Raw genomic sequence first — 23,133 nt, 5'->3', positions numbered from 1 at the left:
GCAACACACAGAAATCTGAGATGTACTTCATGGGAAATGTCAACAGGAATTTACAAGCTATACAGGGATTCTCAAAAGCATCACAAGCAAAAGTAATGGCAGCTGGATATAATTTGTCTTTCCTGGATGGTATCCATCATAAATTTACATGTATGAGATTCTACATCCTTTGACCATAGGCAATAAATCTCTGACCTTGCAAGAATCTGAGGCAACAGAAATCAAACATTATGCAAACAGCTGAAACCCACTGCAGTATGTTTTTGCCCTTGTATGGATTTCTTTTCTTCTGCAAAAAAAGGGGAAAAAAGGAGATTCCAACTTATATTTTAGCATATCAGCCTTTAGGTTGTGCTCATCTATAAAGAACAGTTTTCTGTATTTTAAATCTTCAAAGTCAATGTCAGACAAATAGGAACAATTCTTAGAGCTATAGAAAAGGAATTTCTTTTTCAGGTGTCTTCTATTTTTAGCCCTGTTATCTACAGATTGTTTTTAACATTTACCTCTCTAACACTTTTAAGCAATAGTGAGGGAAGTGTCACCTGGTACCATGAGCTCAGCATCACATAGTACCTACCTAATCCAGGCAGATGAACAACAGTGCCTTGTAGAGAAATACATGAATGATGGAAATACCATCATACATACTGAAAACACAGTCCACAAAAAACTAGTCAGCCATGCTTTTAATAAACTTTATTTAATACTTCTTTCAGCCAGCCACCCATTTGTTTTGCATATTAAAATGTGCTCATTACAATTTAGTAGTCCTCCTAAATTAGACCTCTTAAACCCATCTGTCTTACTGGCACTCAAGTTTCTTAGATTACACTGCAGGGAGACTCAAGTTTGTCTGCTACCTCAGAATAGTGTCAGACCCAATTAGATAAGGAAAGTGCTGCCACGAGATCATGCCATTACAGGATCAAGCAGTTGTAATTCCCACTTGACGTGACATGGAGGCACACACGTACTCACACGCTGCCCACAGAGCCCCAGCAGTGGGTCAGGACGTGCAGCAGTAAAACTCTGGCCCTCCCTGGCAGTGGAGAACCATAAAGCAAATTTGCACAGCACATCCAAAGCCATGGTGTGAGTCTGCAGACCTGCAACAGGTGTGTTGGCTTTTGCCACCTTTCACAGTACTCTTGGAAGGAATTTGTCAAGGACCGCAGAGAGTGGGTTAAAGAGAATTACATTAATTTAAACAAGGAAAAGCTGTGTAACAACAACAGGTTTGCACTGGATTTACCCACAGAGGGGAACAGGATGATAGTGATGATTTTTCACAAATTAACCATTCACCACCAGGTGGCTGGAGAGGATGCAGTCTGCCTCCCCAAGAAGTGGCTCCTGGGAGCTGCATGTCCCTCTCACGTGGGGCTCCAGGACCAAGGTGCAGCTCAGCTCTGTGCACATGAGCTACACATTTATCGACTGACAACACCCCAGAGCAAGTCACTGCTCACAAATCAGCTCATGGCTTGAAACCGGCTTTAATTATCAGACTGTTTCCCCACATCAAAATGCTAAGCAAGAACATCGTGTCTCAGGACAGCTGCCAACAGGAAGGATCTTAAAAAAAAGTGTGGGGGAGACTACAATGCTTAAATAAGCCTAGAGAAGTTGAGCTGCAGCACAGCACTAAGCCAAGAGAGCACACTACTGGGCCTAGTGAGCTTTTTCTGCCTAATTTTAAACCTATTTTAAACCTAAACCCTATAGACCTAGTTATTTTGTACGTGTGTCAAATGAGGGGAGAAATGTGTTCAAGTCTGTTTTTTTTTTAATACCACAGTATGATGCCAAATTAAAGGAGAGGCAAGTCAAGTTGAATTATTTTAGCTAAATTAAAAACATGCATTGCTGCCACACACTGAGCACAAGGCCTAGGGACAGCAGACAGCCAGAATTAAGCAGCCTTTTCCTGCATCAACTTAAATGACTGTGAAGCATTAATATTTGCAATACTGGGTACCTGTGTCTGTGATTTTATTGTCTATTGAACCTCAGTATTCAAATATCAAGTATCCAGTTCAAGCAGCCTGACAAATGCTGTAGGGACTCCACGTTCCACATGCACAAGGCACCAAAAGAAACAACAGCAATTTACACCAGTTCTAAAACCTCATCAGAGCTAAGGCAACTCTGTCTCCAGTTCAGCACCTAAACAATTACTTGCTCCTTCACAGTGGTAGGAAGTTTTAAGCTCTGATCAGGAAACTATCAGAAAGAGATATTTAGTGCTATGTGTTACTTTCATTTTTGCTTCTGCTATTACTTCCTCGGCACATGCACCTACCAAAGCCTCGTGGCCATCTTAGAGGGAGCAGCTAATGATGGCAGCTTGAGCATGCACAAGTGAATTGACTTCACTGGGCAAGGAAGTGGTGGGTGTTGCTCTTACCAACAAGAGCAGATACTTGAGATGTGTTCCAGTGAGACAGCTGAGGTGCCCTGGGACAACAGCAGGGTGCCTGTTCCAGCCAGCTGAAGGCTGGTTCAGACCCCAAGTGAGAACAACAAAGGAGAGAAGAAAATAAATCACACTGAAGTAATTAAGAATACATGTCCCCAAATGTCTTGCTGTATGTCTCCAACTCCCTCATTTAAACCTTGTAATTAGAGGTGAATGGAAGACAGTGAGGTGTATGTATAAACAAATTTAGGGGAGGGATTAAATGCACTGACTATAATTAAAGATGGTCACTTCCAAGGCTGCAATGGGTACTTTTACTTTCACGTGAATTAAAAGCTGAATAAACCTATTTCTGCCACCACCCCCACAAACAAAAAAAGAAAAAATCTGGCATCAAGGGACAGTGGAGACTTGCAGATATCTGACAGTCCTGCCTCCAAGTTTAGATACAGCTTGCCACAACACCAGTAGTGCCTTGTTTATAATTTAATGTCCAACCAATTTCCCTTTCCATTGAACAGTATAAAACTAGTTGTCCTGAGCCAGATAAGGTGCAGTTGAGCAGAGTCTGAAAATTATCCATCTGGGGATGATAAGGTATGCAACACCTTTCAAAACTCTCCCTCCTTCTTTCTTCCCTGCAAAACTCAGCTCAGATTTCTTAAGTGCAGTGTCCTGAGGTTATCTGGCAATGGAAGGAAGCACCAGAAGTTTGGACTCACTTGCCATGTGAGTATGTAAAGTCAGGCAGTGGGAACTAAGACACCCAACAGTCTATTTAAAACACCTCTTAGCACCTACACCCAATAACTGCTTCTAGCAAACACACACAACAAGCTCCCAAATTTCCCTAGCAGAAATTATTTGCTCCACCCATGTTGTTCATTGCAGCAGTCAACACAACAGCACTTACCAATCGGGATTAAGTCAGCTTTCTTGGGAAATTACAGGGTTTGCTACCTTTATGTTTTGTAAATACCAGCTAATGTGCTATGTAAGACACAGAGAGTCTGTGCAGCTGGTATTTGCAAACACTGCTGGTATTCCTTACTTCAATAGGAGCTGCTGAGTCCTGGCAGCAATTACATGCCAGGCAGGCCCCTTATTTAGCACCTTGTATCTTCATTTAGTTACCCAAACTGAACCATCAAGGAAAGAAAAGCAGATAAATCTGTTAAGCATCAATCCCAAGGAGGCAGCTGGGAGAAGAGGACTCACCACTACAACTCCAGCCTTTTACAGGCGTTTTGCCACCTCCAGATGCAGTCTTTGACTGTTACACAAATCTGCTTTGTTGCAATAAGGTAGAACCTAATAAAGGCTTTCTTCATGTAGGGCATGTAGCCTGCAACCAGAGTTATTAGTTTTTCAAGTCAGAAGCATTGCAACATGACCTCATGTACATACATCCCAGCCCACACCTCTGCTGTGTCGGCTGCGCCAATCTCCATGTGCTACAAAATTAGTCACACTAATTTGTGTAGAAAAAAGCTTGTGCAACATAAACTAGCATTAAACAATAATATTAGCCAATTTACATCCTCTGACAAGTTCTGTCACTCTGCTCTAACCTAGAAAGATGTGAACATAGCTCAGCATATGTATTTCCATCTCAAAAGACAGCACTCTATCGAAGTCCCAAAACAACTCTCTCCTTCCACACGTAGGGAGGAGTGGGTAGAAGGAATATCTTATTTATTCCTGGGGATTGCACAGGGCTTTAGGACAAGAGGAGTCAGTTTTTAATTGGATCCCATGCACAAGGAAGGGGCTGGGGGGGGGGGGGGGAGTTGGTTTTGGTTTTGTTCTTCCAAAAAAGGCCCAAATTAAACTTCTGTGAAGAAATTGCCTTATGCTTTTTCACATTTATGATCTGCTGTCTAAATGCTCATGCTCAATACAGTTTCTGGAACCTTTCTGCATCCTCTGCAGCTGCCTGGATGTGATGCAGGGTTCAGCCTGGAAGCAGGCACAGCTCCTACTGAAATTCCCTGGGCATGAAGCAGAGTTGGGCCCACAGTCTGCCAGTGTACCAAGGGGAAAAAACACAGATTAAAAACTACTTGACCTGCAAAGGAATTCTATGCAGTAAATCTAAGCACAAGTGTCTGCTGACAGAGACCACGAGGGAAAAGGAGCATGAGCTACAGCAGGGAAGTACACACCGTTCCATTCAGAAAGAGACATTTTGAATTTGGGACCAGGCCATGGTATATCCAATACCCAAGTGAGGTAGTCACTCCAGGGAAAGGAGTCCTAAAAATAGAGCTACAGATGCCAATAGAGCATGGAGGCAGGGAGAGGAAGGGACAGGACAAGCAACTCACAGAACACAGCCACCTCCTCCAGCTGAGGTTGATTCCTTTTTGTCTACTCCAAGCAGGGGCACTGGGACGTGAATGCTCATGACAAACTTGGGAGAAAGAAAGCCAGGCTCCTGCAGATCTGGTGTGAATCCAGAGCCAACCTTGCCTCAAAGAGCTGGAGCTGCACTGCTGACTTTCAGGCACATTTGCTGCTTCTTCAAACCACAGCAGGTACCACTTCTGTATATTGGTCTGTGGGCTTCCACAGACCTGATTGGCTGGGATTCAGCTAAGGATTCCCATTGCATTATGTAAGACTCATTTCAGAGGCCAGCTTCTTAAAGTCCATTAGCTGCCTAAATACCTTAAAAAAAAACAAAAATCAAATTCCAGCTCACTTGTCCAGATGTAGCTAAGCAAGCTTAAAAAAGCCCTATTTTTCAAAATACCTAATTCAACTTTTTTTTTTTTCTCCTCCAATGAAGAGAGCAGTCACCATCAGGCCTCTCCTGCCCTATATGCAGGGAATCAGCACCTAACTGTCCTGAAAGTACCAGAAAGTGTGGCCCATCCATCTCTACTTTGTACAAGTCCAGCCCACTTTCTCTACCATGCTGGATGAGAACTTGCCAGGTCAATTAGCAGATCCTGAAAACATAAACCACCTTCTACATAGTCCATTAGAGGCTGACACACAATGGACTTATGTTTGAAGAGAGGGATGAACAAATTCAAGTGGAAAAAAATGCATGCACTTGGTTTCTCACCCATCTGCTCCCTGCTGGCTGCTTGGCTGGCCAAGAAGCACAGAGCTTTCTGGAGCCCAGACCCAGGACTCCACTCATGCTCCACAGTCCAAAGCTGACTACAGCAGAAAAAAGGACATAATTGAGTCTAAACTGTATTTTAGTTCCATCTTTCATTGCAAAATAGCAACTTTGTCCAAATCATGAGTATGTGTACATTTCTGATACCTGTAATATAACTTCCTGAGCAGATTAATTTTCAAGCTTTGTCTGCTTAATACACTCCTCCTTTCCAAACCAGCAGTGTAGGTAGGAAGATTTGTTGGAAGTGCATCATCAGGTGAGCTGCTCTGTGCACTGAAAAGACAACAGTTCAGGGCATAGGTATCCACAGCAGCTACTGCAGCAGGTACTGCAGGACAAGTCACAGGTCCAGACACTTGATGGCTGCCCAGAGATGAAAGGAACAGCATTTAAGTACAAAGCTGTGAACCTTCCAGTTTCTTTAATTCCACAGATCTGTCAGACTCAGAAGCATGGGTTGCTTTCATAGACTTTGCTAAACAAGCTCTGCAAAAAAATTATTACAGAGATTTTTAACACCTGGTAAGAGGGGCTTTAAGATGACATTCAGCCTTGCCCTGGCTGAGGCAATGCCAGTTACCTGCTCACTACAGCTGGAACCCTCAGAGAAGCAGTCATAGCTGGGGAGGGGGAGCAGATGCCCAAACCAGGGTGGCTTTCAGCTCACAAAAGTAAAATCACACTCCTAAGACATTATCTTGCTCAAGTAGTGCAAAGGCATATTTATTGCAATTCACTGGGATTGTAATAAACCTCTTCATACCAACCAGAAGGTGCAAAAAAAACACCTTTTTTCTTGACAAGAAAACCAGAAGAAAGACCTAGTACAGAGGTTAGATTCTGCTAGCAAGACAATGTGGTTCCCACCACTAACACAGCAGCCACATTATCTGAATGGTTTATGCACAATCTGGACAGATCCTAGAAATGGCAGCAATTTTTATAGACCCATTATAACAATGAGATCTTTCCCAGGTCAGCAAGACCCATCCAGCACAGCACTTTCCAGGAAACAGCAGCCAAAACTGGATGCTTAGGAAAAACATTAAACTGGCAGAGAAGTGAACTGTAACTGCTCTGTACTGCAAATTAACACTGTCACTCAAAGAAGCCATCCCACCCCTCCCCGTGACACAGCAGGGTGTGCCTGTGACAGTGAGCTGGCTCAGGAAGGTGACCTGGCCAAAGGAGGAAGCTTCTCCCCTCCTGCTGTGCTGGCAGGAAGCAGGACCCAGGAGCACCAGTGTGCAGCCAGGGCTGGGTGAAATTGCTGGGGGAAGCACAGCACTGAGACACTGGGTGATCCTTCCCTGGAAGGACTTTACCCCAGCACCAGTTCAGGGGTTTCCTCAGTTAGTGGTGGCACCACAGCCACTCAGCATGAGGGATCAATGCAGTTACAGCTTTTTGCTGCATAACACTGCTAACCACAATAGTAATTTGTGATTTTGAAAAGGCAGCCCATAATAAAAATAAACATTAAGCATTGTTTTGGTATGCCATTATTTCAATGACCTTTCAGTTCTGTTTCAAAACTTCCAAGTGTATCACCAACTGGCAATTACATGCTTTTCATTAACCCTACAGTTTACTAACATGAAGAACCACAGAGAAGATTTCAGGACATCCATCTAGGCATTCTCTCAGCTTATATAAACTTCAAGCACCAAGCAGCTCTGGTGGGTGAAACTGATGTACCAATGAATGTAACTGTGCTTTTGAATGTGCAATTCCTCCATGAGAAAACCACCTGTCAGGACTTAACTTCAGAGGCACCTGCTCTGTTTTTTAATGTTGTACATAATAATGCTCCCATCAAAATATATATTGCTTATCAAAGCCTGTGTTTCTGTAGGGATACCCTACAGAAACACAGGCTATATTGCATCATCGTGTGCATCATCATTCATTCACACGATGATGCAATATAGAAACTTTGCTCTGGTAAGATTTTAGCTTTAAGGACTGCACAAAACTTGCATCAGTATTACCTTCTGTGCACAAGGGAACACTTTCAGTCTCCCCCACTCAGCACTCTACACAGCACATACATTAAGCTTCTTTGGGAAGAAAGAAAGATTTGGGGGTTTTTCCATCTTTAAGGTTTTGCACTGTCTCTCATGTATTCCCCATTCTCTTCTTGCACTTCTGAAAGTTCAGGGCTGTCTCACTCAGCTGATTCAGGCCAACTCCACAGCAGTCTCAGCTTGAACAGCAATGCCTGGTTTTTACCTCCATCTGGCTCAGCTTACCAGCTTTTGTCAAATCTAAGCCTGAGGACGTGGGACCTAGATCAGCCATACCAGGGTCACACAGCAGTTCTTCAGCTCACATGGTGCCAGTCTGGGGACAGCAGCACGTGGCTTGCTGATTCTGAGGTACACTTATTCATTTCCTCACTAGTTCTTAAAAGCTGTTCTTTAAAATCATCAAGTTTCACGAGCTGTTTCCACAGACTTTGCCAGGGGAAGGGCAAGACCTTGAACCTCTCTTGCAGCAGAGCTCCTCATGGCCAGGCAGGACTGAATGAAACCAGGGAAGTCCTGATGGGTTGATCCCAGTATCCTCTCTCAGGGCTCTGTGTCCTTTGACAGGAGGTGACAGAGGATGAGACATCATCTCTTCCTTGCACAGCCCTGCCCAGGCTGGGGAGAAGACCACAGTGAACAGCCAAGGGCAGGTTCTCCCTGCCTTCAGAGCAGTGTGGAGATCTCAGCACAGTCTTCAGGGACATACACCTTGGCTTTTACCTTCTAATGTAGAACTAGTATAAATTGATGCAAATAAATGAGATTATGCTGTGTCTTCTAAAGAAGCTTAAGTCTCTCATGAATTCTTGGGTGTTTTTTTACACTATGAAAGCTGAATTCCTCTATACAGCTGTCAGGTCGATTTAAAAATTTCCTTGCAAAAAGTCATGATTACTAATTTGCTTACTATTTATATTGCTCTGTGAAAGCCTACAGACCTAATGGTCTGGCTGGAAACAACAAAAGATACCTACATGAATATACACATTTGTCATTAGGAACTAGTTACATCCAAGTGCCACTCTGACTAACCTGTCTGTAATTATTAAAATATCCTCTAGGACCTCAGCTGTCCCTAGGATAGAAGATTTCTTGCCTTCCTGCTTTTTATTTAGGGGTTTTGCTGTTTCACGGCTCCAAGATGCATAACTTAAATGCACAGGACCAAAACAAGACTGCCATTAGAGGGATGAGTCCTTACAGAGTTTCCCTGTAAGAACCCACACCAAAGTTCTGAGCAAGGTATTCCAGAGAGACATAAAGCAGAGAAAAAGGAATTTCATATATGAATCACTGAGAAACACTTTACCATAAATGTAATCTGAATTCTATCATATAATGAAATTTTTTTCTTGCAATTACATTTCTGCTTTCATCTTCCTCTGAGCACCCCCTCAAGAGCACACAGAAAAGAGACCCAGCAGCACAAAACACAAAATAAAGTGGTAGTGCCAAATGGCCAAGCCAGCACACACAGAGGTCAACCACTGCCATTCCCCCCAACACTGAAACCAGAGATAAAACCTCTGATGTGCAACAGCAGTGCAGAACCCAAAAGAGCAGCATGTACATGAATGGCTGCCATGGCTTTCCAGTCACCAGCATCTCTGGCCATGCTGACACAGGACACGAGGCTGTGTAGAGGAGGAAGCCATTTCCCTGCCCTCCAGCACGGAGGACAGCCTCAGACACCACGTGAGGGACTGGGCATGCAGGAGGACACGCGGCCATTCCTCTCCTCCGCCTCGACAGGCTGCTGTGAGATAACCCAGTGTGCCTTGCCAGAGCAGCATCATGGCAGTGCTGAGTCAAGGCACCGGTCCTGGAAAGGAGACACCTCCAAAATCAACATCCAGGGCTTCCCAGCTGGCAGGGCAGGGCTGCACCGGAGGGGGAAGGCAGGCTCTGCCGCAGGGACACACCACAGCTGTGAATCTTCCATTAAAGCATGCAAGACACTTCATAGATCTTAATGTAATTTTAGTTAAACACAGTGAAAAACACTATGATCGGTATTATCTACTCATACACCTACAGTGGTGGAGGAGGGGGTTGTTATAAAGAAGAAAACAGAAATTGCAGGAGTCCTTCACACCAATACATCAGGCAGCTAGAACTGTACACACCTCATCTGCTTTTGCGAGCACCCATTTGCACATACAGGGATCTTGCACTAATTTGCAGGTTCTCACCAGGAAGAATAAAAATCTGGCTTCAAGTATAGTTTAACTGCAGGAGGCACAGCAAGCAGCAGTAGTTAGAAACATTAGTTATATAATCACAAGACATACTGTGCAGTTTACCTATTTTGACCTTGAGATGGCAAAGAAAGAAAAGGTAGCAAGGCAAGTACTATATGGTCCATCTACTACAAAGATACAACACAGAACTGAAAGTGAGATCAGCGATTGAACAATTAATAGATTCTCCTTCTGGCCCTGCATCTGCTGCAAATGCTGCTGTGCCTCATTTACTGTGCTGCTTAAACACGTTAAGGCAGAGAAAAAGGAAGAAGAGGAAAATAACTGAAGGAAAAAGAAAAGGAATATGCAGATTAAAGTAAATTCTTAATGATGAAGCAGGAGGAGAGGAAGAAATTGAACAGAATGAGAAAGAATCACAGTTGGGGGCAATTTTTTTTTTCTTTTAAAGAAGTGTGACCAAAGGACAGAATTTTACATCCAGTTATTTTCCTGAAGACTCTGTCAGCAGAACTTCTGCCGTTACGATGTCACTGCCTTAGCCAGTGCACTGCATTCTACTGCCCAGGCCTGTGTTTGTGAGCTTGAGCCTTTTCCAGTTCCTCTCATCTGTAGGATGACCACATGGCTATTAGGCACAGCTATAGTTTACTCATATTACAATTAAACTACAGGAAAGCATGTAAGCATGCAAGGGAAGTGATGCACAACTGCAGCCACAGAACAACACACAAAAAAACCCCACGAGTTCAAGCTTGTTGTGCCATCAACGACATTTCACCTATTTAGGACCATGCAAACAGGTTTAAATCATATCCACATATACCCCCCTCGCTTTTGCTGTATGTGTGAAACCCGAATGACCACAAGCAACACACAAAAAAAACCAACAAAAACCACCCGAACGAACGGGCGTTTATCCTGCTGCCTGAATGGTGAGTGAAAGGCAGAGGCCCCACAGTGAGGGTGCCACGGTGGGAGCGAGAGGCAGAGCCAGCACGGCCGCGGTGTCCCCTCGGACAGGCAGAGCCAGCACGGCCGCGGTGTCTCTGTGTCCCCTCGGACAGGCAGAGCCAGCACGGCCGCGGTGTCTCTGTGTCCCCTCGGACAGGCAGAGCCAGCACGGCCGCGGTGTCTCTGTGTCCCCTCGGACAGGCAGAGCCAGCACGGCCGCGCTGTCCCTCTGTGTCCCCTCAGACAGGCAGAGTCAGCACGGCCGCGCTGTCCCTCTGTGCCCCTCGGAAAGGCAGAGCCAGCACGGCCGCGCTGTCCCTCTGTGTCTCCTCAGACAGGCAGAGCCAGCACGGCCGCGCTGTCCCTCTGTGTCCCTCGGAGCGGTGCTCCCGGAGCCCGCCCGCAGCCCAGGGCCCAGCTGCACACACACCCTAGCACGGTCCAACACCCGCGGGATGAACGCTGCCTCCGGAACGGGGCAAAGCAGAGCTCCGCACCGCGCGGGGCTGCTCTAAGCTCTGTCCTGGCTAAGCCCGGCTTTCCCGGCGCTGCACTGGCCGGAGCAGGCTCGGCTCAGGCAGTGCCCGCTCCTGCCCCAGCTCAGCTGAGCTCTCCGGACAGGACACCCAGCACCAAGGAAACGGACGGAGGGGAAAAACGGATCTCTAGGTACTGATATGCAAGATGAAAATTAACTGCACTTCAGGCATACTTTAAAAGAAACATAAAATAACCCTGTGTGACACATTGTTCCCGAAAATCATTCACCTTAATCACAAAAATACTTTGCACTTACAGCATTTAACACTTCTAGCAAACAGTTGCTGCAATCAGATTCTTTGTTAGTAACAATTCGGTTAACCAGTTACAGCATTAATCAGTCCAAAGCTAACTATTAGAGATGTTTCAAAAAGAGCACACCAGACAACAGGGGGAAAAAAAAGCCAAATAATACTACAATTATTAGATTTTAGTGGATAAAAAAACCAAAACCAACTTAATGAATTATTCACCGCAGAATCAAAACAATTTCAACAACATGTTCTTCAATAAACACAATTCAAATGTCAGCCATACATCTTTTAATTATCTTTTTTTCAAGACTTACCTATGTTTTTCTAGTTCGTTGTGTGATGACCTATTAAAAAGAGAAAAGAAATATTAGAGAAAGGATAAATAAACCAAGATTTATAATATTTTAAAGACAATACTTGCATAAATTGCAAAAGAGTTCTCTAAAATACGTATTTAACATGGATTATGAAACAGCTTTTCTTTTAAATTAGTTCACTTTTATATTCTTCAGGGTATCAACTGAATTTCCATGAGTAAACTGTAGGTTTGGGGGGAATTATAATATATTTGCATTTATTAGTGTTCTATACATTCAGAGACAAAAATGAACATTAAAAACTGAGCAGGTTAGTAATAAAAACAGCCCACGAGATTTTTATCAGTGAAGAAAAATTATGAGGGGGTAGAAAGTGTTCGAAGATCTAAATGGTAACAGGCAAGAGCAAAAAGCACCCAAAAAGCCAGCTTTCAAGCCCATGGAAAAGCAGAAAGAAAAATCAGCAGCTAATCACTGCTGTTGTTGTTGACATCTTAATGGCAACAAAAGAGGAATCCTCTTAATTCTTCTCAGTCTACAAAGAGAAAATAAAACCCCAAAAAAATCATAGTCCCTGTACTGACCGCAGCAGCATGTTATCCTTTTCCAATCTACTTGGATTAAAGATTTTTTTTTTTCTTCTTCAACTCATGCCTCGGTTTCTTTGCCATTAGGAGGCAGCCCTAAATTCTTGGGGGATTTTTTTTTTAAACTGATTCAGCTAAAAATATTCATTTTATTTATTTACACAGCTCAGATTAAAAACATTCCTAAAATGAAGTTACTGTCACCGCCTCAGAACCAGCAATTTTCTGTACTTTCAGTTTTGTCCCACTGAAAACATGCCCAGCACGTCAGGATCAAAAGATGCAGAGGCGGTGGCAGCTTTTAGGGCTGGCAGATTATGTCAGAGCAGCTCTGCTGGAGCCTGCTGCAGCCCCAGCCTGCAGCTGGGCACGGGGTGCAGAGTGAGGTGCCTTTGTGCAGGGCAAGGGGGAGCAGAGCCATCCCAGGGGGATTTGGGGGCCCTCCTGCACAATTCTGCCTGGTGCCGAGCTGTCCGGCTCTCCCTGCACACACCGAGCTGCTGGATGCTGGGCCTGGGTGTGACCGATGGCAGAACATCACTCCAGGCACAGAGAGGGAAACAGAAAGCAAAGCTCACACAAGAAACATCCAGTGAACAAACCCACGAGCAGCTGATCTCAGGCCAGTGCAGCTCCTGATTCTGCAAGGAACCAAGTGAACTACCCCTCTGCAGGTAAAACTGAAATGCATAGAAGGTTCAGCACTGATGCCAATCCACTCTCACCAGAGTGTTGGTACCAAGACATCAATGATGTCAACAATTACCTGGCATCTTTTTCTCAAAAGCCTATGAATGAATTCTTTATGTATTTTTGTTGCATCAAGTCAGCCGTGACCAAGTAATGTGTGTATTTCTACAATGCCATTTAAGTGCTCCTGACCAATGCAGCAACACTACAAGTGTTAAACACATTTTCTGTTCTACATTACTAGGGCAAGGTGGGCTTGGTCATTTGGCTATCTTAAGACGATTTCTTTTTTATATTCTACTCCTATTCTCTACACAGAGGTCAGACTTTCTCTACAATCATTTCTCCACACCATTGTTCACAAAAATTGACAAAGACCGTGCTAAATCCACCAGTGTTTATGAAAACACATGGAGAATAGAAGTTCAGTAGGGAACCAGTGTCCCCAAACACCCTCAACAGGCCTGTCAAAGGCACTGTTTGTAGGGAACTTTGGAACCAGAGAGGAAATACAGGCCAGCCTGCACTCATCCCTATGACATGAACTCCTTCTGGCAATTAGACACAAAGGTGAACACAGTCACTCCAACTGGCCCATTCTGAGCTGCCAGCTCCCAGCAGCTCTGGCGAGCACGCACAGGAACTGCACGGGAACCACTGGCCAAGGAATTCTGCCTGCATGGAGTACCGTGCTGGGCTGAGAGAAGATGCTGTGAGCAGCTGGCAGTCCTGCACACAGCACATCTACAGGGCACCTGTGGCACATGGAGGGGATCCTGGCATTCTCCTGAGGTACATCCTGCCAGGGCAGCTCTGCAGCACACAGCTGTGGGTGTGCCAGCTGCCAAAGCCAGCAGCAGTGACCATGTGCCTCTTGGCAGAGCTCCTGGGGACACAAAAGCCCCAGCGACACCTGCAGTGTGCAAACGTGGGCACCAGCCACACATTTCAGGAGGTGACAGGGGCCAGCTAACACCCCAACTATCAGACCCCAGGCAGGAACCAAAACTAAGAGTCCTTTTATCTGAGAATTGCTCCATCTACAGAGCAAGTTAAATACCCTATTACAAAGCATGACAGGGATTTCTTTGGTTGGGTTTGTTTTCAGAAGACATGAACCTCTCTTGAAATACTGGGTTTTATTTCCTTCACTGTCTACAGCACAGTATATTTGCAAGAATATCTGTCTCCTGCTGTTTATGCAACCTAAAGTGAGGGAAAAAACCATAAGAACTGGTCTCCACACAATCCAGTACCCTGTTTCAAAATGGAGTCTTTTACTAATTTAGTAAAGATAAGATGTAGGTCACAACTAATAAGATATATGTATATATGTATTTATAAGAGAGAGACAGATCTATGACTGTGGTTTGCAGACAAATGGTCTGTGGAGCCTTTCAAAATGGCTTCAGGAGAAGGAAGACTTCTGGTATTTAACTCAGGTTCACTCTACTGACTGCTTTTTGTATCTCCACAAAAAGCTTGGAGAAGTTGAGGGTAGCAGTGAGGGGAAAAAAAGGTAAAAAGGTTCAGTTAAAAATAAAGAGAAAAAGCCAACAACAAAAAATTCTGCAAAATCACAGATTTACAAGAAAGGGATAATGAACACTGGTGCTTAGACTACACTGTTGATCTGAGACAGCTCTAATATCCCTTTAGCAAATGCCAAGCAGTTCACAGACTATAAATTTTATTTGTGAAGAAATTGTCAAAAGAAGATTTGAAAGAATATAGAGGAACCAAGCAAATGCAGCCATTGGTCTGCAAGATGCTGTGCTACTTCTCACAGCACATCCCCAGAGCCATCCCCATCCATCACCTTCCTTTTCCCCAATTCTAGGTATTGGATTTCACCTTTTGGTTGAACATTTAGCAGACACACCTAAGAAATTTGTACAGGTGCTAACTGAGATTGCAAGACTAACACAGAAAAGGCAAGGGCCCCTCCACCTACACTGCTGCCAGTTTATGGGTGAGCCAGCAGGATCTGGTCACATGCAGGCTAGGCTGAGATTTCACTGTATGCAGGATGCACAGCCTGTTTCAGTATTCAGACAGCTTCCCTACTCCTCCATCCATCCATCCATCCATCCGGGCATCTGCTCAGCAGGAAGGCAGCAGCTCCTGACAAAAGCAGGGATGTATAGCAGTGCTGTTTATTGCCCTGTGTTAACAGCAGCAGGTCTAGACTGTGACTCACCAATACACTTCCAGTTGCCAAAGCACTTTAAAGCACTGTAGGGAGCAAAGCAGGGTACTGAATCAAGTGCTTGAAACAGTGGCAGCACCTTACCAGTGCCAGGGCTTTCTGGTGCAGGCAGGACTGCCAGGGTGTGGTACAGCCCATGTGCAGGATACAACTCCACCTCAAATCATGCAGCCATGTGAACTACACTGCAAGCACTTCACCTTTTGTCCAGGCCAAAAAAGTAAGAACAAACAGAACAGGAAGCTTTACAAGGTGCTACACCTTAAGTGTCTGCATCCAGTTCCCACTACCAAAAGTGCAGGTGTGTAAAAGCACAAAGCTTACACCTGCAGTCTTGTGTGAATGTGACTGCTGTGCAGCTTTTCATTGAAAGGATCCAGATTCACTTCCACGAAATTCTCTGTCCACATACCTAACCTGCTGTGGAATGCACCTGAAAATACTACAGTTCACTCCACAAAGCACAGACAAACCTGAACATAAGCACACATTCTGCCTATTATTCATAGCTTCTGGGTTGTTGGTTTTTTTCCATTTGTTTCAAACTGGATGCATTGCTTACAGCCTGTCAAAGAAACAGCCTGTACCAAATTAATCCACTAAAAATTAATTTTGCATTCTCCTCACAGCGAAATTTAACCGGTTTTGCAGATTCAGCTGGGATCTGGGAACCAGGCACTCTGGCACAGCCTTGATGCAGAGTTCTGGCTCTGGGATCACATTCAAGTTGGTGCTGCCACATGTTTGCAGTGGCCAGGTCTGAATGTGCTTCTAATACGGTGGCAATTTGTTTTCCTCAACTGCACAAGCAGTGCAGCTTCCAAACATTGCAGACCTACTGCAGTTCCTCAGGGGGGACAGGTCCACTGGTGAAGTCTGTTATACTGGGACTAAAATGCATTATTTTGAAACCAAATGTGGCAATATCAATTGCTGTCCTAGCTTCAGGAAGGCAAACTGAGAAAGATCTATCGAATTCAGAAATCCAGGTGAAAATTCAGCTGTGTCTGCACAGTCTGCTTTGCAGTATTTTATTCTTGGCCTCTCACAAAAAAAAAAAAAAAAAAGGAAAAATAAACCAAAAATCAGGCCCCGATCCCTAAGCTGCTTAGTGTGGGCACAGAAAAACATCTGCAGAGAGCAAGGGGCTCGCTCTGCGGGCCACAGGTTCACCCTCACCATGAGCCAACATCAACAGAGGAATTTGGACATTAGGCTCTGTTTTTATTTGAAAATCCAAATGCCGCTTTCATCTTTTTCTGCATATAACCCTTTGCCAGAACACAGCACGAAGAACATGTCTATTTATATAACATATGAGCAAAAATATTAATTAATTAATAGACACAGAAGATATATTTATAACCCGGCATTTATTTTGCTCCCTCTCCTTCAATAAACCAGCTCCTAAATTAACAGGCCAAACACACTGCATCACCGACATTCAATTCCTTTCTCTGAAAGTAAATTTAACTGTGACCTCAGTAGACTGGCATCTAACACTAAGATTTTGCTTTTCATTTTCGCTTATTTCTGACCCTTTCACAGCGAAGCAGCTGCCTGAGCTCCCTGGTGCATGGGCAGACACACACCTCAAACCCAGACAGAGCTCAGGGTACCCAACACCTGGTAAGTGTCACCGCAGCCAGGGCAGAAGAAAGCCCAGTTATCTGCAGGATTGCATGTTCCTCTGTGAGACTGCTTTGCCTTGTGAGCAAACGTCACCAAATTTCAGATTTGTGTCGCATTCCTCCTCAGCACATCGCACACGTGTCACCTATCTGTTTCTTTAGAGCAAAAACCAAGCTTGACTTTTGAATATTTGCTATTAACACTTCCAAGGTACACTAGCAATAAACCCAGTTCTTTGTTTTATGCCTTTTTTTAATTCTAAGTACACCTTAACAAGAATTATTAGACTGCATGGCGCTGCTTTAGGAACTACGTACAGCCACTGCTCTGCGGAGACATTTATTACACTATAGTCAAGTACCTGATAAGTATTATTGTAACAAGATGTGACCTAGGTTTACCTCCCAGCAAAAGATAATATTGTGGCTTTCTCTAATCTCCTGTCCTCTTCGCAAAACAAGAATCCAGTTTCATTTGCCAGAGGATTTTGGTCAAAATTACTGGGGGGAAACAAGTCTGAATCTCAGCTGAGGACATGGTACGAACAGCAAACAAGAAAGAAAACAAAGCAGTTTGGTTTGTGTGACATGGGAAAGGGCACATCACAGGAAACTGAGAAGAAAACATGTAAGATCAAGACATTTGAATGTGCAAGTGAAACAGAAATGGCTAAAAACTGTGTCTGATTGCTACCAATGACACCAAGGATATTGTTTATCAACAAACTGCTAACAACCACTTTCAATTTTGATTCAAAGCTAACAGTGAACAAAGCAAAACTGTTAAATTCCTACAGTGGACAGAAAGCCTTTAGATTTTGGCTAATTAAATGTAATTCTGCTGGTATATTTCCCTGCATGAATCAAAACCTGCCAAAATTACTTCTCACTCAATTGCAGTCAAGAGGCCAGCAAGCTTTTAGCCCAGACCTGACATCCTGTCCGAAGGGCTGGCAGCCTCCTGCCCCTTCTCCTGTGGGTCTGGGCCTCGCCAGCCACCCACAAGGGATGGGGGTCTCATCCTACAGATTCTTACATGAACATCACCAGCACCTCGGCAGGGCAGGGAGGGGTCCATCGGTGCCCTTGCTGAAGGCCAGGGCAGCTGGAATCCATCCCTGCCCATCACCCAGCCTGCAGTGCCTGGCCAGCACACCTGTGCCACACGGGGTGTGCTCTTCCCACCACAGGCAGGCACACAGGGGGGAAAACACAGAACAAAGAAGAGTACAGCACGCCAGGCTTCCTCACATCTGACAGTTTTTCTCCTCCTCCCCTCTTTTCTGATTTTCCAAGAATAAGGAGATGTTTTTTGTGCTTTTCTGTATGTATACCTCATAAGGCATAAAAAAACCACAATGTATGTGCATATATACATCTCTCACTTTTTAATCTGATCAGATGCTGCAAGCAGCAGGATACAGAAATAGATAATGGAAACAACAATGCCCCTGCAGATCTGAAATGTGCAGTTAGCTGCTCCTTTCCTACTCCTCCAACCTTAAGTATGTATTTTTAATCCAGAAAAACAATGAAATAATAAGGCATGAATTTCAGACACGTATGCAATCTCCTGTTAGCAATCAGATGCCTCCCTGCATCTAATGCTCCAAACCCAATGAGTCTGGAAAACGGTTAAAGTGGAACAACATGGACAAACACTGCTCGGTGGTTCACATCACCCACGACCACTCCAGATCCTCTGAACTTTGGCCAGTCGTCTCCCTCTGTTAATCTTTGAGTTGCTTAGGAAGAATTAACTGTGTTTCCAAAAATCCACTCTAGTCTGGGGCTCGACCCCTAGAGCCTCTAAGCTCCAAATAATAATAAAACAGTGATGCTGGTGTATATCATGTATTTTGCCCTGCATATTTAAATGCAGGGGTAATTTCTCCCCTGCAAATCTAAGCATGCAGGAAAATGTGAGCAGCGATTGCTGGACATGGGTACAAAGCCCATAAGGACAATGCAGAGGCACCCACAGGGCCCTGCTGCTGTCCCTCAGTCCCTGATGGAGCAGGGAGCTTCATTAAAGCAATGTCCCTCTGATTCCCACATCAGCCAGCAAACCTGGTACCCGTGCTGAACCAAACCAGCCACTGTCCCGGCAGTGTCCACACTGGAAACCATTCCCTGACAAGCACTGTCCTGTCCTGTCACACACATGACCCATCCCTCATCTCTTCACTGCAGCTAGAAGAAAACCGAGTGTGAGCAGATGTACACATTGTAGGATGGCATTTTTGAAGGTTGCCACTGCTACGGAGTGAGAATCAGAACAACATGCTAAACAGGTAAACAAATACAAATCTGCAGGCAGAAAAGCAGCAAGGTAACTGCAAGTGGATCTGTGTGCCTCAACTTCAATAACACTAGCAAATTTGTAACCAGAAATCTTTTAATTCTGAGGTATTTGATAGATTACAAATCCTCTCCTAAAAACTCCTGAAAGCAGCTTACAATTCAGACAAATAACTATTTTGCAGCGGATGACAAGAGCCCTAAGAACGGAAACGATGGAATAATAGCTCTGTAAGTAACAAAGATTTCTTGAATGCAAGAGACACACAAGAAATCTGTCCGACTCAAGGAGCAATTTACAGCTGGAAAACTTATGAAATGTGTTTTGAATTTTTTTAAAGGCAGTGAACATACTTTATATGAAAATAAAAATCTTAAGGAGCAAAGTGTCTCAGGACATAAGACACTCCTCCCACTCCTGATGACTTTCTCTTTTAAAATCAACTGACTGTCTTCTCATGCTCCATGATGAGACAAAGAATTCAACTAAAACTATAACCAAAGTAGGAATACTGCAATTAACAGCCCCCAAAATGGTTGCCTTGCTCGGAGCAGGGGCACGGGGGCACAGTTTGCTCCCCCTCAGTAATCTTGGAGACACACAGTCGGCCGCAGCAGGCACCACCAGGGCGCTCAGCAGCTCGTGTTTTTTGCTCAAGGAGGGAGTTCGTCAGCTTTTGATTTCGGTTTGCACCTCCGGTGCTCCACGAGCAGCTCCTGGCCGCCTGCCGGGCGCTTCCCCAGCACCATCCGAGCCGGCCGCAGGATGCCCAGCGGAGCAGCGAGAGCGGGCCCGCCGAGACTCACTGCTCCTTTGGAAAACAAGTCACGTGCAAAGCAAGTTCATTTTAGGCTATTCTACAGGAGCCACCAGCCAGCATGACCATGCAGAGCAGAGCATCGCTGCCCCGGGACGAAGCAGGCCCAGCAGGGCACGCTCCTCGGTCCTCTCCGGAGCAGCCCTGGAGGAGCAGAGCGGAGCAGAGCTGGCAGAGCCCAGGGCCGGGCTGGCTCCTGGGCAGGGGCCGGCAGCGTCCCCGTAAGACAGCCGGCCTGCCGCACGTACACAGCCCGAGCAGCAAACAAAGCTGCGGAGCCTGCGCGCAGCCGCGCTCGGCTCGGGCCATCGCAGCGCAGGTAGCGGCTGCGGGGCAGCACCAGAACCGGGCGCCAGCCGGACAAACAACCGCCGAGCCGCGCACCCGGCCCGTCTGCGGGCGCGGGCCGGGCGGAAGGGGTGGCGAGCCGGCGCTGCAGCACAGCCCGCGGGCAGCTCAAGCTCGCTCCGGCACCTTCCCAGCCCGTGCCTCCCGGAGAGGCCGGAGGGCGGGCGGAGTGTCTCCCCCGCCGCCCCGCACACGCTGCCGGCCCGGAGCCCAGCGCCGCCGCAACCGGAGGCTGCATCTGCCCGGGCTGCCATGGGGGAGACGGCCGGCTCGCTGCCTGCGGTTCATAAATGAATGCCGGGGGGAAAATTAGGTGCCATGCAAAGAGAAATCCGGGTGGCGATTATGGTGCTTAGGTCTGCAGCAAAAGCCGCTGTCGGCGAGCGCGGAGCAGAAGGAGCGATGAGGGCGGATGGGTCTGAAGTGCCGTGAGTACTAAGGAGATGGTGTACGCGTGGCAGTGTTTATATGAGAGATCAAAACAGAGCCAAGCCCATCCAGGGGAAAAATGGCGACTACCGGGATGGGGAAAACTGAGATACTGGATTAGTTATTATTTTTCATAAATGTATGCACTGCACATAAGCTAGACACATTGGAAAAGCTGACGATTCATTCTGAAAAAGCGGTGCGTCTATTACCTGTTATTCTGGGATTTTCTGGCCATGGTGCCTGCCTTTGTTTTCTTTCTGGAATAGTCACTATCGAAGGGTAACACTGATGCATAGCCATGTTCTGCTTCTAGGGACAAAGTCAGCATTAGTGGCAATATATTTTTTCCATGCAATTTTTTCCTCCTTTGCAGGAACGCTAGGGTAAAGAACAGAATTTTTTCCGGTTGATTTGTTTGGATTTTATTCTGGCATCTCTTAAAGAAGAGAGACAAAAAAAAACCATAACTCGGTAAACCAAAGGGAAAAAAAAAAAAAACAACAAAACGACACCGAAGTGTCGAAATTAGGAGGATTATTGGAGTGCACATTAAAAGCGAGGCGGATCATGCAAACCCTTGTCACGCTGCGCTGGGGGAGGGGAGCTGCCATACAATCACCGACTGCCACACACGGAGCGGCGAGAGGGATCCTGAGCGCTGCCACACGCACCGTCCCCATCCAGGGCGGCACAAACAACCCCCTTCTGCTTTGCTTGGGGGGTTTTATATTAAAAAAAGCCAAGATCCGAGCAGCGATGCTCCCCCAGCGCGGTGCCGCTGGCGCAGCCCGGGTCCCCCCCGGGCAGGTGCGGGCTCGGGGCCGCTGCCCCGGCCCGGCCGCCGCACAACAAAGGCCGAGAGCGGCTGGGAGCGCCTGCGGGTGCCTGACCGACTGCCCGCCTGCGCCCTGTACCTCGGTCTCTTCGCTCCAAGTACTCGGCCGCTTCCAGGAGGATTAACAGGGAGTTCAATTCCATGGCTGCCCGTCCCGAGCCCCCCGCGCCGAGTTCACGCGCGGGGACTCCCGAGCCCCCGGTTTTAAGCACCTCGCTCAACCTACATTTGACACACAGCGGACGGGCAGCCCGCGCAGCCAATGGCGAGCGGAGAATGCGCGCGGGGCGGGACATAAGGAGGTGGCCGGACCAATCGGCGGCCAGAACCCCCCCCCCCCCGTCGGGGCAGGGGATGTTGACAGATCCCCACCGACCGCGCTCATTGGCTGCCCCTGTAGTAACAATTTAGAAGCCGAAGCTTAGCAACAGCACGTGGTGGCCCGGCCCCCTCGCCGGGTCATTGGCTGCTTCCTTGCAGTTAAGAAGGCCGAAGCCGCTCATTGGTGCGCGGGGCGTCATGCAAATGAGGGTGGCTAAGGGGGCCAATGGGGCCGGAGGCGCGTGCCGCGCGGCGGGAGGCGGGGAGAGAGGCGCGCGCAGCCAATGGGCGAGAGGGGGCGTGGCGTTGCCGTGAGGAAGAGGTAGGCGGAGGGCGGGGCCGCGAGAGGCTCCGCCCCCTCACACGCGCCGGGCGGGCGCGGGGCAAGCGTGAGGGGAAACGGGAAAAAGAGAAAAGGGGGTAGTGAGGCGGCGGAGCGGCCCGCCAGGGACAGGATAGCAGGAAATCAACGGGAGCGAAGGAGATCATACTAACGGGACCCCGGCGGGGCTGTGAAAATGTGTCTGGCACGCGCATCCTTAACCCTTTGCGGTGCTCAGGCGAGAGAGGAAAACGGCAGCGCTGTATAAACACGCGCAGGGACGTAGGAGAATTACTAAACTCTGCACAATGGCCGAACCTGCTGAAAAAGAGAAACAGTGGGAAGCTCTCAGAAACGCAGCCAGAGCTCCTGCCAGCCCTCCAGCCCTTGCCAGCACATTCAGCTGCCTTTCGTCATCTGGATGCACAGAAGCCGAGTACCAGAATAGCCTGGCTGCCGGCTCGGGCTGAGCAGGAAGAGCTCAGCACCTTTCCTGCCCGCACCACCCGAACTCTGCATCCTTATCTCGGATGGCTGCTGCACAGCTGTTGCCTAAAACTGGTTGGTTTTAACACGAGCGAGTGTAGTTTTAAAATAGGCATATTTTGAGCTGTGCTGTGATCACACATTGGTACATCTTCAGGCCAGAAGTGCTGGAGCCTATAATCAGTCCTCCTGCAGGATTGCACTTGGGCACACAAAAACCCAAAAATTGGTTTTAATTGAACTCTGTAGGTAAGAGCCACCCAGCATATAGGATTGCAGAGTATTGTCCTGTGTGTTTA

General features: G+C 46.6%; 1 protein-coding gene across 3 annotated transcripts in view; it reads right to left on the bottom strand.

The window, feature by feature from the left end:
- The window catches only part of MXD4 (MAX dimerization protein 4), a 37,634-nt gene extending 15,744 nt beyond the window's left edge, over nt 1–21,890 (bottom strand). Inside the window, exons 1-3 of one of the 3 annotated variants that reach the window (XM_058803721.1) lie at nt 21,785–21,890; nt 21,080–21,179; nt 11,852–11,881 (exon numbers count right to left, since the gene is read on the bottom strand). In XM_058803721.1, coding sequence (XP_058659704.1) covers nt 11,852–11,881; nt 21,080–21,179; nt 21,785–21,848 — 194 coding nt within the window. In that variant the 5' untranslated portion in view covers nt 21,849–21,890. Of the gene's footprint in view, nt 1–11,851; nt 11,882–21,079; nt 21,249–21,784 lie in introns of all 3 variants that reach the window. The other 2 variants (XM_058803719.1, XM_058803722.1) reach the window with 2 other exon arrangements.
- Nucleotides 21,891–23,133: the final 1,243 nt, after the last annotated feature.

The sequence above is a fragment of the Ammospiza caudacuta genome, chromosome 4 (assembly GCF_027887145.1).
Source record: "Ammospiza caudacuta isolate bAmmCau1 chromosome 4, bAmmCau1.pri, whole genome shotgun sequence".
NCBI lineage: Eukaryota > Metazoa > Chordata > Aves > Passeriformes > Passerellidae > Ammospiza > Ammospiza caudacuta.
The sequence above is the reverse complement of the archived record's forward strand: the minus strand, read 5'-3'. Positions and strand labels throughout refer to the sequence as shown.